This window comes from Nakaseomyces glabratus, chromosome L, assembly GCF_010111755.1.
Source record: "Nakaseomyces glabratus chromosome L, complete sequence".
NCBI lineage: Eukaryota > Fungi > Ascomycota > Saccharomycetes > Saccharomycetales > Saccharomycetaceae > Nakaseomyces > Nakaseomyces glabratus.
Genome location: NC_088962.1, coordinates 1,268,614 through 1,287,386, shown reverse-complemented (window position 1 = coordinate 1,287,386; position 18,773 = coordinate 1,268,614). Strand labels below are relative to the sequence as shown.

The 18,773-nt window shown below is 40.8% G+C and overlaps 5 protein-coding genes across 5 annotated transcripts; 1 reads left to right on the top strand and 4 right to left on the bottom strand.

The window, feature by feature from the left end:
- Positions 1 to 257: 257 nt before the first annotated feature.
- Positions 258 to 1,853, top strand: CCA1 (tRNA adenylyltransferase; the record flags this gene model as incomplete). Its single annotated transcript, XM_449283.1, has 1 exon — positions 258 to 1,853. The coding sequence occupies one exon, from the start codon at positions 258 to 260 to the stop codon at positions 1,851 to 1,853; it is 1,596 nt and encodes a 531-aa protein (XP_449283.1).
- Positions 1,854 to 2,201: 348 nt separating this feature from the next.
- On the bottom strand, positions 2,202 to 4,745 carry BCK2 (Bck2p; the record flags this gene model as incomplete). The annotated part of the gene is made up of 1 exon (XM_449282.1): positions 2,202 to 4,745. One exon carries the CDS (start codon positions 4,743 to 4,745, stop codon positions 2,202 to 2,204), a length of 2,544 nt encoding a protein of 847 aa, XP_449282.1.
- Positions 4,746 to 5,453: 708 nt separating this feature from the next.
- On the bottom strand, positions 5,454 to 10,184 carry DNF1 (aminophospholipid-translocating P4-type ATPase DNF1; the record flags this gene model as incomplete). Its single annotated transcript, XM_449281.1, has 1 exon — positions 5,454 to 10,184. One exon carries the CDS (start codon positions 10,182 to 10,184, stop codon positions 5,454 to 5,456), a length of 4,731 nt encoding a protein of 1,576 aa, XP_449281.1.
- Positions 10,185 to 11,293: 1,109 nt separating this feature from the next.
- Positions 11,294 to 13,033, bottom strand: PAB1 (polyadenylate-binding protein; the record flags this gene model as incomplete). The annotated part of the gene is made up of 1 exon (XM_449280.2): positions 11,294 to 13,033. One exon carries the CDS (start codon positions 13,031 to 13,033, stop codon positions 11,294 to 11,296), a length of 1,740 nt encoding a protein of 579 aa, XP_449280.1.
- Positions 13,034 to 13,752: 719 nt separating this feature from the next.
- CHD1 (chromatin-remodeling ATPase CHD1) lies at positions 13,753 to 18,183 on the bottom strand (the record flags this gene model as incomplete). The annotated part of the gene is made up of 1 exon (XM_449279.1): positions 13,753 to 18,183. One exon carries the CDS (start codon positions 18,181 to 18,183, stop codon positions 13,753 to 13,755), a length of 4,431 nt encoding a protein of 1,476 aa, XP_449279.1.
- Between the last annotated feature and the right edge of the window lie 590 nt (positions 18,184 to 18,773).

The following is an 18,773-nucleotide window of genomic DNA, read 5'->3' as shown; positions in this document are numbered from 1 at the left end:
TGATTATTCGTATCTAGTGTGGAGGTCACATGAATTTTCAGTCAAAAGTTCGTATATCGGTATAACTGAAATTTTGCGATGCCCTGTAAACTCTCTGGCAATGTCATACAGACACACATGCACTATGTAGTGTGGCCTTTACAATACAATATTGGTCTGTGGTTCAATCAAATATATGTAGCTGTTGCTCTCCCAATGCGCTAATAGTTGAAAGTATCTTCTTGGCAAGTTTTTTCTTTTAGTTGGTGGAAACACATATGTTCAAGGCAATTAGGCGTGTTTTTACGATGATTCCGAGGATCCAATTGACTGAGAAAGAGACCAGGATATGCAACTTGTTGAAGGACTACACTGCGCATTACAATAGCTTGCACTATGGACAGGAACCCCTGACGCTGCGGATCACTGGTGGTTGGGTCAGAGACAAGCTGCTGGGCCAAGGTTCCCACGACCTGGACATCGCCATCAACATCATGTCCGGTGAAGAGTTTGCAACGGGATTGAACGGTTATCTGTTGGAGCACTTCGACAAGTACGGTGTGAAACCACATAGCATCCACAAGATCGATAAGAACCCTGAGAAGTCCAAGCACCTTGAGACCGCTACCACAAAGCTGTTTGACGTCGAGGTGGATTTCGTCAACTTGAGGTCCGAGGAGTACACTGAGGACTCCCGGATCCCAACTACCCAGTTTGGTACCCCTGAAGAAGACGCTCTGAGACGGGATGCCACGCTCAATGCGTTGTTCTACAATATCCAGCAGGACGCAGTAGAGGACTTTACGAAACGAGGCTGGCAAGACCTGCAGGACGGTGTGTTGCGTACACCTCTACCCGCTAGACAAACTTTTCTCGATGACCCATTACGTGTTTTAAGACTAATACGATTTGCCTCAAGGTTCAACTTCAACATCGAAGCCGGCGTGCTGAAGGAAATGCATGACCCTGAGATCAATGAAGCTTTTAATAATAAGATATCCCGTGAGAGAATTGGTGTGGAGATGGAAAAGATATTGGTTGGCCCAAACCCTATTTTGGGTCTGAAATTGATCCAGAGAACACATTTAGAAAATGTCATATTTCTATGGCACGGGGATCAAAGTGTTATTGAATACAACAGGAAGAATTGGCCTCAAACAAAAGATGTGGAAGATATTTACAAGAAGGGCATTTTCAATCATCACTTGAAGAACTTCATCCACCACTACAAGGACTTCTTATCAAGATATTTGAAATTAAGGCAGGCCATCGAGACGAAAGACAAGTCATTCCAGCAAAATTTCCTGTTGGCCTCGATTCTAATACCTATGGCTGATTTGAAGATAATTGCTTTGCCAAAGAAGAAGCTTAACAATACTCTACCTGTTTCCGAAAGTATCGTCAGAGAAGGCCTGAAATTCAATAAGGCCTCTTCTATAGTTGTAGCCAGATGTGTTGAAAACATTGCAGCCTACAACAGCATGGTTGAAAAATATCTACAATCTGGTGATTTGAAAAGGTCAGAAGTGGGTACATTTTTAAGAGAGCTAAGAGGAGATTGGGAGATTGTCCATTACGTCTCTTTGATGGATCAGTACTTAAAATATATATCCCGAAAGGATAATGTTGTTAATATAATAGACAAATATGACCGCTTCTGGAATTATATTCAAGAGCAAAACTTACAAGACAGTGATAAAATGGTACCAATCATTGATGGGAAACGCATGGTTAAAATATTAGAAACAAAACCCGGTCCATGGTTAGGTAAAATAAACGATGAGGTCATACTGTGGCAATTTGACCATCCACAAGGCACTGAGCAAGAACTGATATCATTTATTAAGTCCATCCTGCCAAATTACCTTCAATGATTATATGTCAGCGATTTTATAGATTCCAATTTATTAGATGCATTTATATATACTATTTGTTTTTTGCTCCATAATAGTATATCTTGAAAAACCAGTTCAATTTGCTTGAAATTCATTGTATCAATCATTCTATATAAATATGTAAATCTCTAAACGCAATTATTAAATAGTTTGTGGAATAACATAACTAATGGTCTTTGATTGCGTAAATGTCAGGATTGTCCGAAGAGTTTTTGTGTGGAATATTGTCTTGATAAAAAATAAATGGACACAAATTTCCATATATTCCTATTATCATAGACAAATGCTCATGATTGTCTTGTATAACTATAATGGTCGTGGTTATAGTTAGTTGCCATAGTACAAATCATTAGATAATGCTTTGAAAGTTGTATCAGTTTGTGCATTTTGATTATTCATTACCTGATGATCAGGTATTTGATAGCCTCTTGAGCCATATGCAGCATGGTTCTGATCTGGATTCTGACCAGAAGCAAGACTATCGGGTAAAAACTCATGGCCTATGGGCAGATCAGTATCAAAATTAAAATCAAAATTGGAGCTTAATTGTCCTTGGGTACCTTTTGTTTCCATTTCACAGTCGTCATTTAAAATTTGTCTGTTATTAGGAGCCATATTATCTAATCCTAATGATTTGTAGTCAAAATCTTCAAATATGGAGTTATCATTGTTGTTTTGTTGTGTTTCGTTTGTATCATCAATTTGTGTTTCATATAAAAAGTTGGTCATAAAGGAATCCATTGCAGTATTTGATCGGGTGCCTCCACTATTAGCGCTTCTATTAAAATCGTTGTCATCGAAATGTTTGGTATTATTATTAACAGCTAGCTTACGATCACTTATATTTGTATCAAGCAGTCTCATCAGGTCTATTTCAGATTTCCTGGTATCGCTACAATCCTCGTTCGGTCTTTCTTCTTCATCTAGTTCCTGAATCGCGTTGTTTGATATACCCCTCATGGATGATACACCTTCAATTGGGGTTGGGACATCATTTGTGTCAAACGGTTCTGAATCTGTATGAAATTCTTTCTCTGTCATATAAGATATATCACTTGTTTGTCTTGAATTGCCGACTGCCGTTTTACCACTGAAATACGTAGTAGATAAAGAATTGATATCAGTTGCAGCTGGAGTAGACGTATTTGAGTAAGACGTTTGTTGTCCTGGATGATTCGCAAAATACGAGGTCCCTAAAAATGATGAAGGAGTAGTGGCTAGATTTGCAGTGTGGTGATTGTTGCTGGTTGGCGTATTTTGAAATTTTGAGAGCTCCGATATAGATTCTTGCTTCTTTTTATGATTAACAGTTCTTTTACTTTGTGTGTCCAAATACACCTCAGTCCCAGTTGAAGGACCCAAATATTCTGGTGTAGTTAGCGGAACGAGACCAGATAGATCTCTAGAGTGACGACAAGTCGATGAACTCCTAGTGTTTGATCTTGGTCTCACTGGAGATGCAGTTCTAATGGGTGAAAAACGGTTTGCTATTGATGCTAATGAATTTAATGATGTAGTTCTATGAGCAGATATTTTTGAAACACCTGACTTTGTAATATTCTGTGTGCTATTTTGAAATGTTGTATTGGAGTTTGAAGAGCTAGTGGACCCGCCTGTATTCGCTCTTTTCCTATGAAACAGCTTCGTGAATGCTACCGAAGCGTCGTTTTCTTCTCCAGGTTCACTTATGTGACCTTTCATTAGTGCGTTAAAATTGTCATTTGTATCAACTTTGGTAGACTCTGTCAGCGGTGTTATATTTGTGCTGTTTCCAACATTCATGCTTGAGATAAAAGAAGTTATACTTGCGTTGGACATGTTTGAGTTTCGTGATATGTACGGATCCGAGTATTGATAACTATCAGTGAGGTTGCTGTTCTCGAATTCTGTAAATGGAGTATTGTGTGATGAAGGGTTGCTTAAAGTGGTGGTAGTTGACATCTTCCTTGCCGGTTTTGTAACTTTACTTGTCAAAGAAGTGCTGCTCGCAGCCTTCATAGGAATGGCAGAAGATGACACAGACCTTTTGCGATCCGTGGGCCCTACCCGTATAGCCGGTTTGGCCAAGTTTGGATCAGGCAGTGACTTGGGAACCATCTCGTCTTCTGCGAAATGGTTCAGTAAGCCCTCAGCAGATTTTGCGGCGCTATAGTTCAATGCGAGGTGATTGCTCATCTTATTCTGATTATTAATCAGCATCGCGTTGAAATCGGTGGAAGCGTTGTTGTTCTTGGATCGGTCACTCCCACTGCAGAATTTGTTGTATTTCAAGAAAGAGCCATACGATCTCCCTTGCGAATTGGGCGTGCTGGAAGAGCTAGACGTATTCGAAGTATTCGAGGAGCTCTCTGCGCTATTCTCGATCAGTCTGGCCGCCAGATCCTTCTGGGCATCCTGGTGCGACTCGGGCTCCAGCGGTATAACCTGCTCCTTCGACGACCCAAATATCTTCAGCATCCGTCGTCTAGAGGACTTGCGCTTCGAGGTCAGCACATGCTTGTTGTCTAGAATAGCAGCCTGTGTCACCGCAGAAGTCTTCGGCACCACATCCGCAACATCGTCCGCCTTGTCGTCATCCACCTTATCCCCAGTCTCGTCGTCATCCTGCACCGTGTAGTTCACAAACACCATCTGGCCCTTCTTGGAGCTCTTCCGCGACCGCGGAGTCGCCCTGTTCCGCTCCTCCAGCAGAATCTTCTTCGGACTCGACACAGACGGCTCGTTCTGCACAGCGCGCAGCGGCGAGTTCACAACCTCCGACACTGGCGTAGACCCTACAGACTTCCCGCGCTTGTAGTAATGCGGAATCCGCCATTTGTTCACGCTGTCCGCACTCTTGGCCTTCCCTCCAGACCCAGAGAGAGAAACCATCTCAATTATTTCCTAGTCGCTGGATCCTATCAGATGGATCTTGCTTCCCTGTTGGATTATCGATCCCTTCTTAAATGCCTTGATCCTATTTCAACTTACACGCTCTTCACTTCCCTGGAAAGCATCGAGAATAGAGCCCAATCCAAATTTTTTTCTTTCTGCCTTCAAGCTGGAGCTTTTCAAGCTGGAGCTTTGGAGCTTTTCAGGCTTGGTGCTTTCCCACTGCGTCCCTCGTCCGTCCTGCCTCGTCGCACTGACAGCTTCCTACCCAGGGCGTGCTCTGTGCGGCCGTTTATTAGCAAGTTCTTTTTTGAGTTCTTAAGTGCTTCGAGGAAACTCAAAAAACTATAGTGCGTCTGCGGGTTTCTCTAAGCAATTCAAGAATGATAAACGGTTTTTCTCTCTTTCTTTCTTTTATTTCTGTTCTGCGTTGGTTTCTGTGAAAGCAAGGTTTTCCTCTCTTTGTTTTCCACGTGGGTTTCTTAGGGGGTGCACAGAACACTTCGTGGAAGTAGTTGTTCGTTGATAGGTACTGTGTAGCCAATGAATAAATACGTAGTGTGTGATGACTATACGAGACGGCGCCGGATCGATGCCCTTGGTAAGTGATGGCTGGCGTGGCTGGCGTAGTTGGACGATTTGGTAGTACTTAGCAGTAATAATAACAAAAAAAGACTTTAATATACAAATATAATTCTATACAGCCGTTTATCTGAACTCACGGCTCTTGCGCTCTTCCATCAGTGCTGCGGCGTGGGTGACGCCCGGCAGGTCGAGGGATGCGCGCGCCCTGTCGACGGAGTAGCGGTTGTCGAGCTCGCGGTTGGCGAGCATGGAGTCCCTAGTTCTGTCGATGGACTGTCTGACTGTTTGCTCGAATGTGCCTAGCCCGACGTTGGCCTGAGGTGAGTTGAGCAGGTTCTGCTCCTCGCGCTCCGGCGACTCCCACTGGGTCTGCGGGATGTCGGGTGTTCTGCCGGACATCTCGAAGCCACGCGGAGTGCCGTCCGTGCCGCTGATGATGTTCATTGGGATCTCCTCGGTGAACACAGAGTCCCGGGACACGTTGCCACCGGCGTAGGTCTCGTCCTCCAGCACTATGCCTTGGCCCAAACGCTCACCGAACTTGGCACCTTTAGAGATCTTGGGTCTGTTGGGGTCCGTAGGATCGTAGCCAACGGGGTAGTGGTCGTAGTCGCCGCGCTTCCACATCTCTCTGATGATCTGCACATCCGAAGGGTTGAAGAACTGCGTGTAACAGTCCCAAGTGAATCTAGGCAACAAACAGAAGAACACACCAATGAAAAACACTGCCCAGAACGATGGTGAATCGTAGATACGTTCACCAGCTTTCCATAGATCCAAACTGGTAAAAGAACTGGTCCAAATACCAGTCCAGCCAATGACAACAATGCACGACAGGAAGATGAAAAACCCACTGAACCAGTCCCATCTGTACTGGTGGATCAATATGTACAAGTTACATGCAAACACCGCAATGGTCGTGACAATAATACCAACGTAGTATCTGTGTTCTAAACCCATACCATTCTTGGTAACAACACCATTTCTCTTGTAAAGCAGATATGGGAAAAAGAAACAAATGACCGATTGATAGAGACCATCAAACATATACCACAAGAACTTCGTCTGGTTCCATTCCAGTCTTAGAATACCCACTCTGTAAAGCTGAGGCACAACAAGGGAAATTGTGTCATTAACATCTTGGTCAAGAATACCTAGTAGAATAACTGGAATAGATGTGAATGCTAAATTGTAGAACATCAGGTAAGTGTATTCGAATAAATAGGAACCGTCAAAATTGTTATAAATACCATACCAGAATAGTGCCAGCGTGAAAATAACATTCTTATAGAAGAACTCGGGAATCATTTCGGAAAGACGTTTGTAAGACCATCTACCATGAACCAGTAATAATCTAGTCAAGTATCTGAATTGACCAATAGCATAATCGGAACACATGACGGCTTGACGACCTTCTTCACCGGCAATACCAATACCAACATCAGCTGATTGAATCATAGCAACATCATTAGAACCATCACCAATAGCCAAGGTCATAACATCCAAAGTATTCTTAACCAGCTTAACAACAGCAGCCTTTTGAGCTGGAGAAACTCTACAACACAAAACAGCCTTACAGTTTTTACATAATAGCAGGAATTTTCTTTTCATATCGTCACCTGTTAAGGCAATCTTCAACGCATCACCATCTATCACAACAGCAAAATCACCTTTAGGGAAAGAATGATCACCCTTTGCGTTATCTAATTCCATTTCAGATCCGCTGAGACCAAACTTCTCTCTTAAGTACTTGGAAATTAGCGAATTAACAACTTCGTGAGGATCCTCACCATACTCAAGGACATCTTCACCGGCAGTTTTAACAACAAGTAACTCCATATCGTTATTCAACAAATTACATGAAAAGCCAATATTGATAGCTGTTTCGACTTTGTCACCAGTTAGAACCCACAACTTTATACCAGCTTCCGCTAGTAATGCAATGGATTCTGGTACACCGTCTTGTAAACGATCTTCAATGGCAGTACCACCCAAAAGAATTAAGTCTCTTTCTATAGAGTCAGAAACTATTTCAAGCTGTTCCTCTCTGTTAGTTAATGATGCAGCTGCAATATCATATCTGGCATTCCATTCAGTGTATTCAGACCATGTTAGTTCTCTTTGAGCAAGACAAAGAGTTCTCAAACCCTCCGTTGCGTACTGTTCTAAATGAAGTGCAGTCTTTTCTAATAAAGTTTCGTCATTTTCGCCAGCCTTAGTACTCAATCTAGAGTAAATAACAGAATCAGCACCCTTACAAATTAACAGTGCTCTAGGTTCATCATTTGGGGTAGCACCAGGAATTTTAATGATACAACTCATTCTCTTCCTAGCAGAGTTAAATTCTAAAATGTTCAAAATTTCAAATTCCTTTTGAATACCCTGTATTTCAACAACCATACCAGTTTTAGTTTTACCCATGAAACAAAAACCGAGATCTCTTGCAGTAGTAACCAATGCAGCTTCGTCTGGAGATTGAGCCTTCATTTCAAGTTTGTTGGGATTAGTAGGACTAGGTTCAGTCAGCACAGAATGGCATAATGCGAGAGCCAACATGAAATGTTCACAACATTTCTTTTGTATATCCCCGTTACGCCCCTTGAAATCTTGAACAATCTCCTTTGAGATAAACGTAATTTCATCAGGGAAAAATTGGGTATTGTTAGAAAGATTTCTCAAATCATTGATCATGACATCTCTGTCTTTTGCAATTTCTTCTTTTTCTCTCCTACCTTCAGCTTCAACATCAATACCTTGTCTTTTTCTTAAACCTGCTAACGCTTCTGTATAAGCCCTACCATATGACACACCATTGATTGTACATTTCTTGAATTCCATAACATTCTGTGTTAGAGTACCAGTTTTATCCGAGAAGATATATTCAATCTGGCCCAAATCATCTGATATATTCCATGATTTAGGAGTACACGGATAGTCTAATTTGGCATTATACAACAAGACATCACCATAAATGAAAGCAGCCTGAGCAGTTTTTATAATTTCCACAGAAATATAAAGTGAGATAGGAACCAATGATTGATAAAGAATAACTGCGACCCAGAAAGATACAAAACCATTAGTGGCTGGATTACCAGCAACAGTACCAAATTCAAAGAAATCTCTTGATCTAGGATGTTTGTCATAATCAATACCATTTGCCAAACCAGAAATGAAACACAAAATGAATAAAACCAAAAAGTTAATCAAAACTGAAAAATTCAATTCTCTAGAAATACGTGATTTTTTTGTTGGAGTGACACCTGCGTTTAACATAATTTTAGTATCATCACCAGTAAAAACAACAATACCCATTGCCCATTTTGTGTTTCTTAGTGTACAACCACGGAGCAACATGTTGTTGATAGTTACAGGTTCGTTTCTCAACTCGTTATTTGTCGAATCCTTCCATTTCAAGTTACCTTGGTAAGAGTATAGGTTCGCATGGGGACCTTCACTTTCAATCCAAAATCTTGTCCTTGCAATATCTCTCGACGTCTTTATCTTATAACTACACTTCAATGCTTGTCTCACCTTCAAGTTTGTTTCACCGTCAAGATTTTTTGTCTCCACATAACATCCACCATCAGAGTCAGAAGTTGATAGTAAAATAATATCAGCTGGAATTTCATCATTATTGTGGATACGAACTATATCTCCAACCTTAACGCTCTTCCAGTAATCACGGGCAAACCTAGTATCAGTTCTTGGTGGTAATGTTCTATCGATAATATCAACATCTTCATCCTCACCAACTATATGGCCCATATTATCGTAGTCCAATGATGGTCTGTTATAATAATCTGCAGAAGGTCTGTAACTATCCATTGAGTCCAATGAATTCCTAGGTCCATGCCCATTTCTTGTAGATTTACGTAATTTACGACGCTGTCTCTGTAACCTTCTCCTCTTACCATCTTCGGTCATTCTTTCTTTGCACCATTGGATAAACTGCATTAGTAACCTACTATTTGCCTTTTTGAATCTTCTCCATAATGAGACATTGTCTACAGAGACATTTTCATTTACAACACCTTCTAAAATGTGAGTTCTTGTATTATTAACCTCCAAATCTAAAATTGTTCTTCTAGAATCTTCAATACCATCCTTGATAGCTGTGATTATAACAATCACAATAAGAGGCACTGCACTTAAGCCGGGATTGGTAACACCAAATATTTGGAATGCACCTAAAATAATTAAAACCAAAAAGTAAACATTGGCAAAGTTCTGGAATTGGAACAAGAGATTTTTCGGGAAAAAAGAAAGAGGGGTATACTTTGTCGTCCGAATTTTATTTCTTGGATATTCCATTATAGGATTACCTTCTTCATCTAACATTTCTTCCGGGAGGGGTAGGTTGTGGTATACTGTTCGCAGCTGATCAGCTCTATTCGTTGATCTGTCATTTTCCTCTTCTTCATCTCTGCTAAAATCATCAAAGGGATTTTTGATATTTTTCTTTGCCCACTTCAATGTCTTATTCCTAGACATGTTTCCAAATTGGGATTTGTGACCCTTTACTCTCCTAGTCCCCATCCTCAACCTTTTCATCTCTCGGCTACTATCGTTATGATCATCATTATCTAATGCCACATCGTCAAACATACCGGTCTTCGCACCACCCAAATGAGGGGTAGGTTGGATTGATGATATCTCAATGTCAGTATCGTCTGCCAGAGTAGTTTCCTTCTCCTCCATCTTATGACCATCATTCCAATTACCTGATCCACTTGTGTGTCCGTTACCATTTGATGACGAATTATTAACTGTATTATCTCCTTCCTCAAATTCAAAGGCATCATCAAATGGTGAGGTGATGAAATCACCATTTCCAGGTTTATTGCTTCCTGACATATTATAGTACAACAAAGAAGTAAATTTTCTTCCTACAAAAAAACTGTGGGCAATATATTTCTCTTTTCCTTAGGCGTCAGAAACTCAATCAATAACTCCAAATACTCAAATTCCTTAATAATAACGAAAAATAACTTTCTTCATATACCTTGCAAATCTTGGATAAGCCGCCTAATAGAGTGATCTAGTGACTTCAGAAGTTCCCTATTACTATCTTATAACGCGTTTTCAATCTTGATCGGTAAGCACTTGATAGAGTATCGGTCGGTAACAAAACAACAGGAAAAGACGGGAGTTAAACGTTTTCTCCTTAAACCCGTGTTCCCTATTTATAAGAAACCGTTAGTTGATAGTTAGATTGAAAAGTCCGTTATCAAGACCTACTTCAAATATTATTCGTTACTTCCAGCAAAAGAGATTTCTTAGCAGAAAATGGCTCAAAATGGCTTAGGACTTGCCAGTTTTCCCTTTCTTCTCACCGCAGATTGAAAGGGGATTCGTTGTATGTGATTTTATTTGGATGACGTATAAGAATGGCTATGATATGGTTTCGTGATTCAGCAATAAATCTCTATTACTATGAACTGTTGATCTAAACATGGGGATAAATTTGTTGTTAATAATAGATACACAAATATAGAACACTGTGGTTATTCCAATAATTTCCATTTCTTCGATATAACTGGGAGAAGGAAATCAGTTGCAATAATAACAAAAGATGTAAGTTGAAAGTAAAAAATAACCAATCCTACTGATTTTCCATAATCGTGGGATTTCTAAACTAATCTTAAAATATATCTTCTAGTTTACAGAGAGACAGAAAATGCAAGAATACACTCTAGGTATTTTGCGGAGAAGTAAAAAATAAGCTCGTAAGAGAATAGGAGCTTAAGTTAAAATAGTAATAATTTAATTTTCTTCTTTGATGATATGGCGAAGCATGCGTGATAACTTCATTAGCTAAGTCCAGATAATGATCTTTGCCATAAGGGAATGGTGTAACGCTTCCTTTTCATTGATAAAAATAAAATTATTGTAATTGGGGATGTGCTGTTTTTTAAAGGTGAGTATACTTTATTAGAAAATGGCTAAGCGATCCTTTAAGTTACTTAAGCTTGTTGAGCTTCTTCACCTTGAGGTTGTTGTTGTTCTTGCTTGAAGGATTCGTAAGCAGCAGATGCTTCCTTGAAATGTTGTTCGAACAACTCGTCGTTTTCTAGCAATGGAACGACTTCTTGTGGTGGCAAGTCCAAAATCATACCAGTGATCTTACCAGCAGCTTCTTCGTCATTGGTTCTGGAGAAGATTCTCTTGTATAGCTCTTCACCCAAAGCTTGTCTTTGCTTTTGTTGGTAGAATTGGTTGGCAGCTGGACCGTTTCTAGCAAAACCACCTTGTGGTGGGACACCGTAGACTGGACCGTTTCTGAATTGGTGTGGTGGCATACCGTTCTTTGGCATAGCACCCATGTTGGCCATTTGTGGGTTTGGACCGTTGAATGGAACACCTCTTGGTGGCATAACACCGTAGAACATTGGTGGCATGAATTGACCTGGCATACCAGCGGCGGCAGCAGCAGCGGCGGCAGCAGAAGCTTGTTGGAATCTCATTTGGTTTCTAGCTTGGATTTGTTGAGCTAGTTGAGAACGTCTGACATCCTTTCTTTGAGCAATGGCAACGTATAATGGCTTACCGGCAACGATTTGTTGGTTCTTTTCAGTGATAGCCTTGGTAGCTTCTTCTGGGGTGGAGAAACAAACAAAACCGAAACCCTTGGACTTACCGTTTTCGGTGGTCATGACCTTGGCAGAAGTAATGGTACCGTATGGGGCAAATTCTTCTTCCAACTTCTTGTCATCGATAGAGTCATCCAAGTTCTTGATGAACAAGTTAATACCTTGGTACTTAGCCATCTTTTCCATTCTAGTAGCTTCGTATTGCTTCTTCAATTCTTGTTGACGTTCGTACTTCTTTTGAGCACGGTTAACGTACAATGGTTGACCCTTGAATTCAGTGTTGTTCAATTCTTCAACACACTTGACAGCGTCTTCGTGGTTAACGAAGTTAACGAAACCGAAACCCTTGTTTTCACCTTCTGGGGTTCTCTCTAGGACAACAGAGTCGGTCTTACCGAACTTGGCGACTAGTTCTTCGAATTCCTTGTCAGTAGTTTCAGTGTTAATGTTCTTGATGTAAACGTTAGTGAAGTTAGCCTTCATTTCTTCGAACTTGGATTCACGTTCCTTCTTGGACAAGTGTGGACCGACATAAATCTCTTGGCCGTTCAACAACATACCGTTCAAAGCGTCAATAGCTTCGCTGGCGGACTCGTCTTCTTCGAAGTGGACGTAACCAAAACCCTTGGACTTACCGGTCTCATCGGTAGCGACCTTACTGGACAAAATGTTACCGAAGACAGAGAAAGTGTCATAAAGAGCCTTGTTGTCGATGTCTGGGTGCAAGTTCTTGATGAAGATGTTACCAGCACCCTTCTTTCTTAGGGAAGGATCACGCTGGGACCACATGATACGGCAAAGCTTGCCCTTGATTGGAGTGAAGTTCAGCTTTTCAATGGCGGTCTTGGCAGCGTCGTGGTCATTGAAGTTGACGTATGCGTAACCCAAGGAAGTCTTGGTGATAGCATCACGACAGACACGGATGGAAGAGACAGCACCAATTGGGGAGAAGATGTCGTACAAGTGAGCTTCGGAGACAGATGGGTCCAAGTCACCAACGTACAGAGAGGCAGAGACGGTCTCAGATTGGTTCTCCTCGTTGGTACCTTCTTGCTTATCTTGCAAAGAAAGGTTTTCCAATTGTTCAGCAGTCTTTTCAGTAATGTCAGCCATTGTAACTTGTGGTATTATTTCAGTTGTAATTATTTTTTTTTTTAAATTCTCCTCTCTTAGATGTTATTGAACTAGAATACTATGTCCAATATGCTTTCTTTGCTCAGGGAAATTAAAAATTCAGATTATTATTTCAAGTACTAAAAAAAATTTTCTTCTTCAAATTTTATATGTGTGAATAAATTTTTTTTTCTTTGTCAAAAGGTAGTATTTCTTCTTGAAATAGGTTTTCTTGATTAATATTTTTTTATAATTGGGTTTTATGATTTTTTTTTAGATTTTTTAGTTGTATAAACTTAATCTTTTTTTCAATCAATTGTTGTGTTCTTCAACTTCTTTTTTTTGTAACTTCTGGGTCAAAATAGTTCCAAAACAACAAAGGGATCAGAAAGAAAAAGTTATCTCTTTTTTTTATAGGCAGAGTATGGAGTTCCTCAAGTTAAAAAACAGCAGTCGTCCTCTATATACAACAGCGAAACCTTATATAAACAACTTATAAGACTAAAATCCTTCAAATGAAAACTTTTCAAAGTTTTTTTGTTCAAAGACACAATCCATCAGTAAAAAAAAAAATTTTCCAAAAACGTTCGCATCGCTTCTTGGGAGAAGCTTCGATGAGGGATGGGCCGTTGTGTATGACTCGTGTATGAGCATTTGTATACTATGTAGTTAGTGTGTGTGGGGGGGGGGGGGTATTGGGTTTAATATTACATATCTACTTACTTCTCTGCGCTTGTTATCTTCTTGTACATTTCCATTAGCTTTGCGCTCTTCACTGCTGCTGGCCAGAAGTTTGAGCTGTAGGACCAGAGGTGTTTCCTGTGGCGGTCCGGGTTCTTGTTCTTCTTCGCCTGGGCTTCGATGTAGTCACCGATGGCTGTGAGCTCTGATTTTAGGATCTTGGCCCATTCTCTCCTGTCTAGGCCTTTGCCACCACGTCTTAAACGCTTCAGAGAGGATCTCATCGAGGTCATCGTATGTCTGCACTCTTCCTCGTCCATGGAGTCGTATTCCTTCGCATGCGCGCCACTTGTGCCGTTTTCGTTCTCCTTGTTGCCATCTCTCTGCGGTGAGTTGGTCTTCTTGTTGCGTGACACCAGCGAGGCTGGGCCCTTTGGCAGTGCCTTTATACGTTTGGTGGGTTGGCCCGGTGAGTCGAGCTTGCCCAGCTCAGGTGTGCCAGAGGCACTGGTCTCCGAGAAGGAGCTGGTATTGTTGGGTTTGCGGTTACGCTTCCTTGGATTAGCAGCAGTCTTTCTGGATGACTCTGATATACTGGATGAGCCGCTGGCACCAGTGGTGGGCTTGCCGTCGTTCTGTAAGAAATCTATCAGATAGTCAACTCTTCTGCCGAGGTGCAGTGCACCAGGTACTTTCTTGCTCTCTCTGCCCTTGGACCTCTTGCCACCTGTGGCATCTGGTGTCTCTTGTTTCACTTCCTCCTTGACTTTATCTGTGGCCGCTGAACTCACATCGCTCAGGAATATCTTGTTGGTTAGTCCCAAGAACGGGTCATCACGTATTTGGGCCCACGCACCGTAACCGTACTTATGGATACCAACCATCAATTTCTCGTCATCCATTTGGTTCCAGTCACAGTTCCAGTTGGTCACCGGCTTAGGATGTGCTTTGTCGAACTTGAACTCAAGTGGGTCATTCTTGAAATGCGTCTTGAAATAATTGTTTACAAACTCTAGATCTCTGCACCTGTTGACAATGGATTCCGCATTCAAAGACTTAACTTTGTGGAAAGTAAATAGGATTGCCTTCTTCTCCCTACGTTTCATCGTCAACCTAGTTATTGGATTATCCTTCTCTTGTTCCTCAGCCTTGATTTCACCGGTCTTCAGCTTCATCTTGTATTCATGGGCAGCTGCTTCAAATTCCCGAAGCGTTTGTGTTCTCTTGGTATCTTCTTCTTCATATATGCTCTTGGCTTCATCAAGTAGCTCTTCCAAGATTTCTTTATACTTCTCGATAGATTTTACCGGCAATGTCCCATCTGCTATAAGTTCATCAAGTTTATCAGTAACATCACCAAAGCGAAGAACTGCCCTGTATAGAGCCCTTACCTCAGAGTCGCCTATAGAATTTAGATCGTTGGTTTTAGCTCTTCTACGAGAAGACCTGCCATCTTCATCATCAGATGTAACGGTAGATCCCTCACCATTTACACTATCTTTTATCTTCTTCAAAGCGTTGTTTCTTCTATTCATCATCTCTAGCTGCTCTTTGACGTATTCCTCGTCCTTGTGTCGCTGCTCTTCATCTTGTAGTTTCTTTAGTTCTTCTTCAGGAATAATATCGTCCCAATCAACATCCGCTTTATAGTCAGTAACTTCGAACTGCTTCAAAAATTCTTCACCACCAAGGTGAGACTCTCCAAGATCAGGTGTAGTGACATGATCTTCAGCATGGCTTAAAACATCGTCTAGATTTAAGTCTTCCAACTTCTTTTGATTATCCTTTGCAGCAAACATATTGCCTGCACCAAATTTTAGAATTTCGGATAATTCACCAGCAGAGGGCTCGGTTTTCTTTGTATACTTGTTACCATCTGTAACACCAAGGGAGATAATAGCATACTCTAGAATCATTTTCTTCCTAGCTCTTTCAAGGACTTCTTCCTCTACAGTATCCTTAGATACTAATCTGTAAACCATAACATGATTTTTTTGACCAATACGATGAGCTCTTGCCATAGCCTGTAAATCGGCCTGTGGATTCCAATCCGAGTCAAAAATGATGACTGTATCGGCAGTCATTAAGTTGATACCAAGACCACCAGCTCTTGTGGAAAGTAAGAAAACAAAATCATCAGAACCCGGTGCATTGAAATGATCAATAGCAATTCTTCTTTGATTTGAAGGCACGGTACCGTCAAGACGCTGGAAATTTATACCTTTGATAGAAAGATAATCTCCTAGAATATCCAAAATTCGGACCATTTGAGAAAATATAAGTACTCTATGGCCATCCTTTTTCAGTCTAGTTAAAAGTTTGTCTAAAAGCACCATTTTACCTGAAGACATAATTAAGCCTCTCAAAATATTCTCTCTCGACATATTTCCTGCCCCGAATTTCTCTAGAACTTTCTCCTCCGCAGAATCAAATAGATATGGATGGTTAGACGCTTTCATTAAAGTATTCATAATGTTTAGCATTGAAAATCTCCCACCTTTGGCTCCTGCTGTCAATGCTGAGTAATTTTTAGTCAAGATATTTTTATAGTATTCGGTTTGTACATCTGACAATTCAACACGAAGAATTCTTTCCGTTTTTGAAGGTAATGACTTTTCAACATCTTTTTTCAGACGTCTTAGAATGAACGGTTGTAACCTCTTATGCAAATCACGAATGTATTGCTCTTGTTCTTCATCTTGGTTTTCGAAATCAATTTCTTGATCAATGGTGAATCTTCCAGGCATTAAGAAATTAACAAGGGCAGCAAGTTCTTTGATATTATTTTGTAGTGGTGTACCAGTGATCAGTAGTCTGTTCGCAACCTTGAAACTATTTAGAGACTCGTACAGTGACGATTCAGCATTCTTAAGTCTATGCGCTTCATCAACTGCTAGAAATTGCCATTTTATACTTCCCAGTTCTGCTCTATCTTTCAGAATGTATTCATATGTTGTCATTAGAACATTAAATTTAATCTGTTTTTTTCCTTTACCTTTTGGATTAGAGTAAAACTCATATTCCCGTTCAATATCTCTGGATTTTTGATTGCCCATGTAGCATATCACATCGATATCTGGAGCCCATTTTTCGAAAGTTTCAATCCACGCTGGCATAGTAGATAACGGTACAACAACTAAATGTGGACCGTTTTGTCTTCTGGCGAATATCAGCCAACTTATAAATGCTACAGTTTGAACTGTTTTACCAAGACCCATTTCATCGGCCAATATACCGTTATCATTCTTGGACCATAGGAAAGCCATCCAATTGATACCAGTCAATTGGAAGTCTCTTAATTCACCACCCTTAATAAATGGGGGTTGGACACTAAGTTTTTCAAACCTGGGTCTCTCTGAGGTATAATTACTAGAATATTGTGGAAGGATTTTAGAGTTCTGCCTGCTTTGGAAATGTTTCACAGGTTCGGGTGCAATTTTTACTATTTCAGCAGCATCTTCCCATGTTGCTTCATCATAATTCAAGTGACGCCATTTCACTAGATATTGTAACTGTGACGTGCCATCTTCCAGTTCGACTCTCTGGCTATCGATGATTCTCTCAGGATTGGTAAACTCCTGCAGTTCATCTAGACGTCTCTCATGTTCCATATCCATTATTTCAATATCCTCTGGAGTAATGTAAGGATCTAAACGAACTTGCTGCTCCTGTATAATATATTGTTTACAGTAGTTATCAAGCCTCTTGATACCTTTTACACCTGCAAGACTTTCATATGTCTCCCAAGTGTTATGCAAATGCGATTGGTCGGTCCATTTAATTTGAAACTCGTAGTTTTCTTTGCAAACATTAAGTTCTGGTACAATCTTTGCTAAGTGCTCCTTATCTGAACCCTCTTTAATTCTATGTGTAATAACCATGTCAATACCATGTACATCCTCCTGCGGTGGTGTATTCGACCTCGCACGTGACTCTTGATCTTCATCCAATAGTTCATCCTCATCGGAGTCAAACTCTTCCTCTGATTCTAGTAAATCGTCGTCAGAGTAATCGATGTTGTAATTGACCTGTTTATTGGCTCTTGAAGAAAACCGCGTTGGAATTGCTACTTGTTTCTCTCTTTTCACATTTCTGGTAGCCGCTGTCTTCTTTTTGTAGGAGTTACCGCGTCCTGAGCCACGCGAGGATCTCTTCTTCTGAGGTGACCCGCGATAATCGTCATCGTCATCCTCGTCCATGTCGTCGTCATCTCCATCCTCGTCATCGTCATCGTCCGCTGCCGAATCATTGTCATAGTCATCGTAGTCATCGCTTATATCATCATTTGCGTTTTCGTCGTCGTCATCCTCATCGTCAACCAATGCGGACCTCCTCTTACGTGTCTTCACAGGAACATCGTCCTCATCTTCCTCGTCATCAACATAGGGACGATGAGCAACTGCACGATGAGACCTTCTTAACCCATACAATTCCGGATTCTGTAAAACTTCTTCGTCAATCTCCTTCATAATGTATGTTGTTCGTTCTTTACCTTCCAAGCAGGTTTCTTACAGGAAGTTTGACTGCACTAGAATTATAATTACAAGGCCCTTAAACGTCTACCAACAATATAACAGTCTGATGCCAAGGCGCTTACAGTAGAATACTACTTTTTTTTTCTCCACAGAGTATTATTTCTCTTTATCTTTTTTTCCTTTCCTCCCGCTTCAATACCCTAGTGCCAAGCTGGTTCCTGTCCCAATTCTATCTCTCACCCAATTTATTCACAAAACCAACCTTATCGCAACTCAAAAACACAGCATACAAGATCAAACGTATCAACAACTGCTTCACATTAAAGAAGTCCCTTCTTCTCAGCATTTTTGCCCAAAGTTTCTGCTATTTTTTCTTGTTTTTCTGAAAAACTTTTCGTTTCGAAGCTTCACCCGTCACAAACCACTTTGCGATGAGCTTTGATATAAACAGAGGGACTTGCTATATTGATCTCTACTTGTGTTCCAAATGGTTGTTCGTTGTTCCCCTAGTGTCAGTGTTGTTACTACTCCCAACTGAATATGGTATCCCTTTGAGAGTCTTTCAAAGGCTCGCATTCCGGATT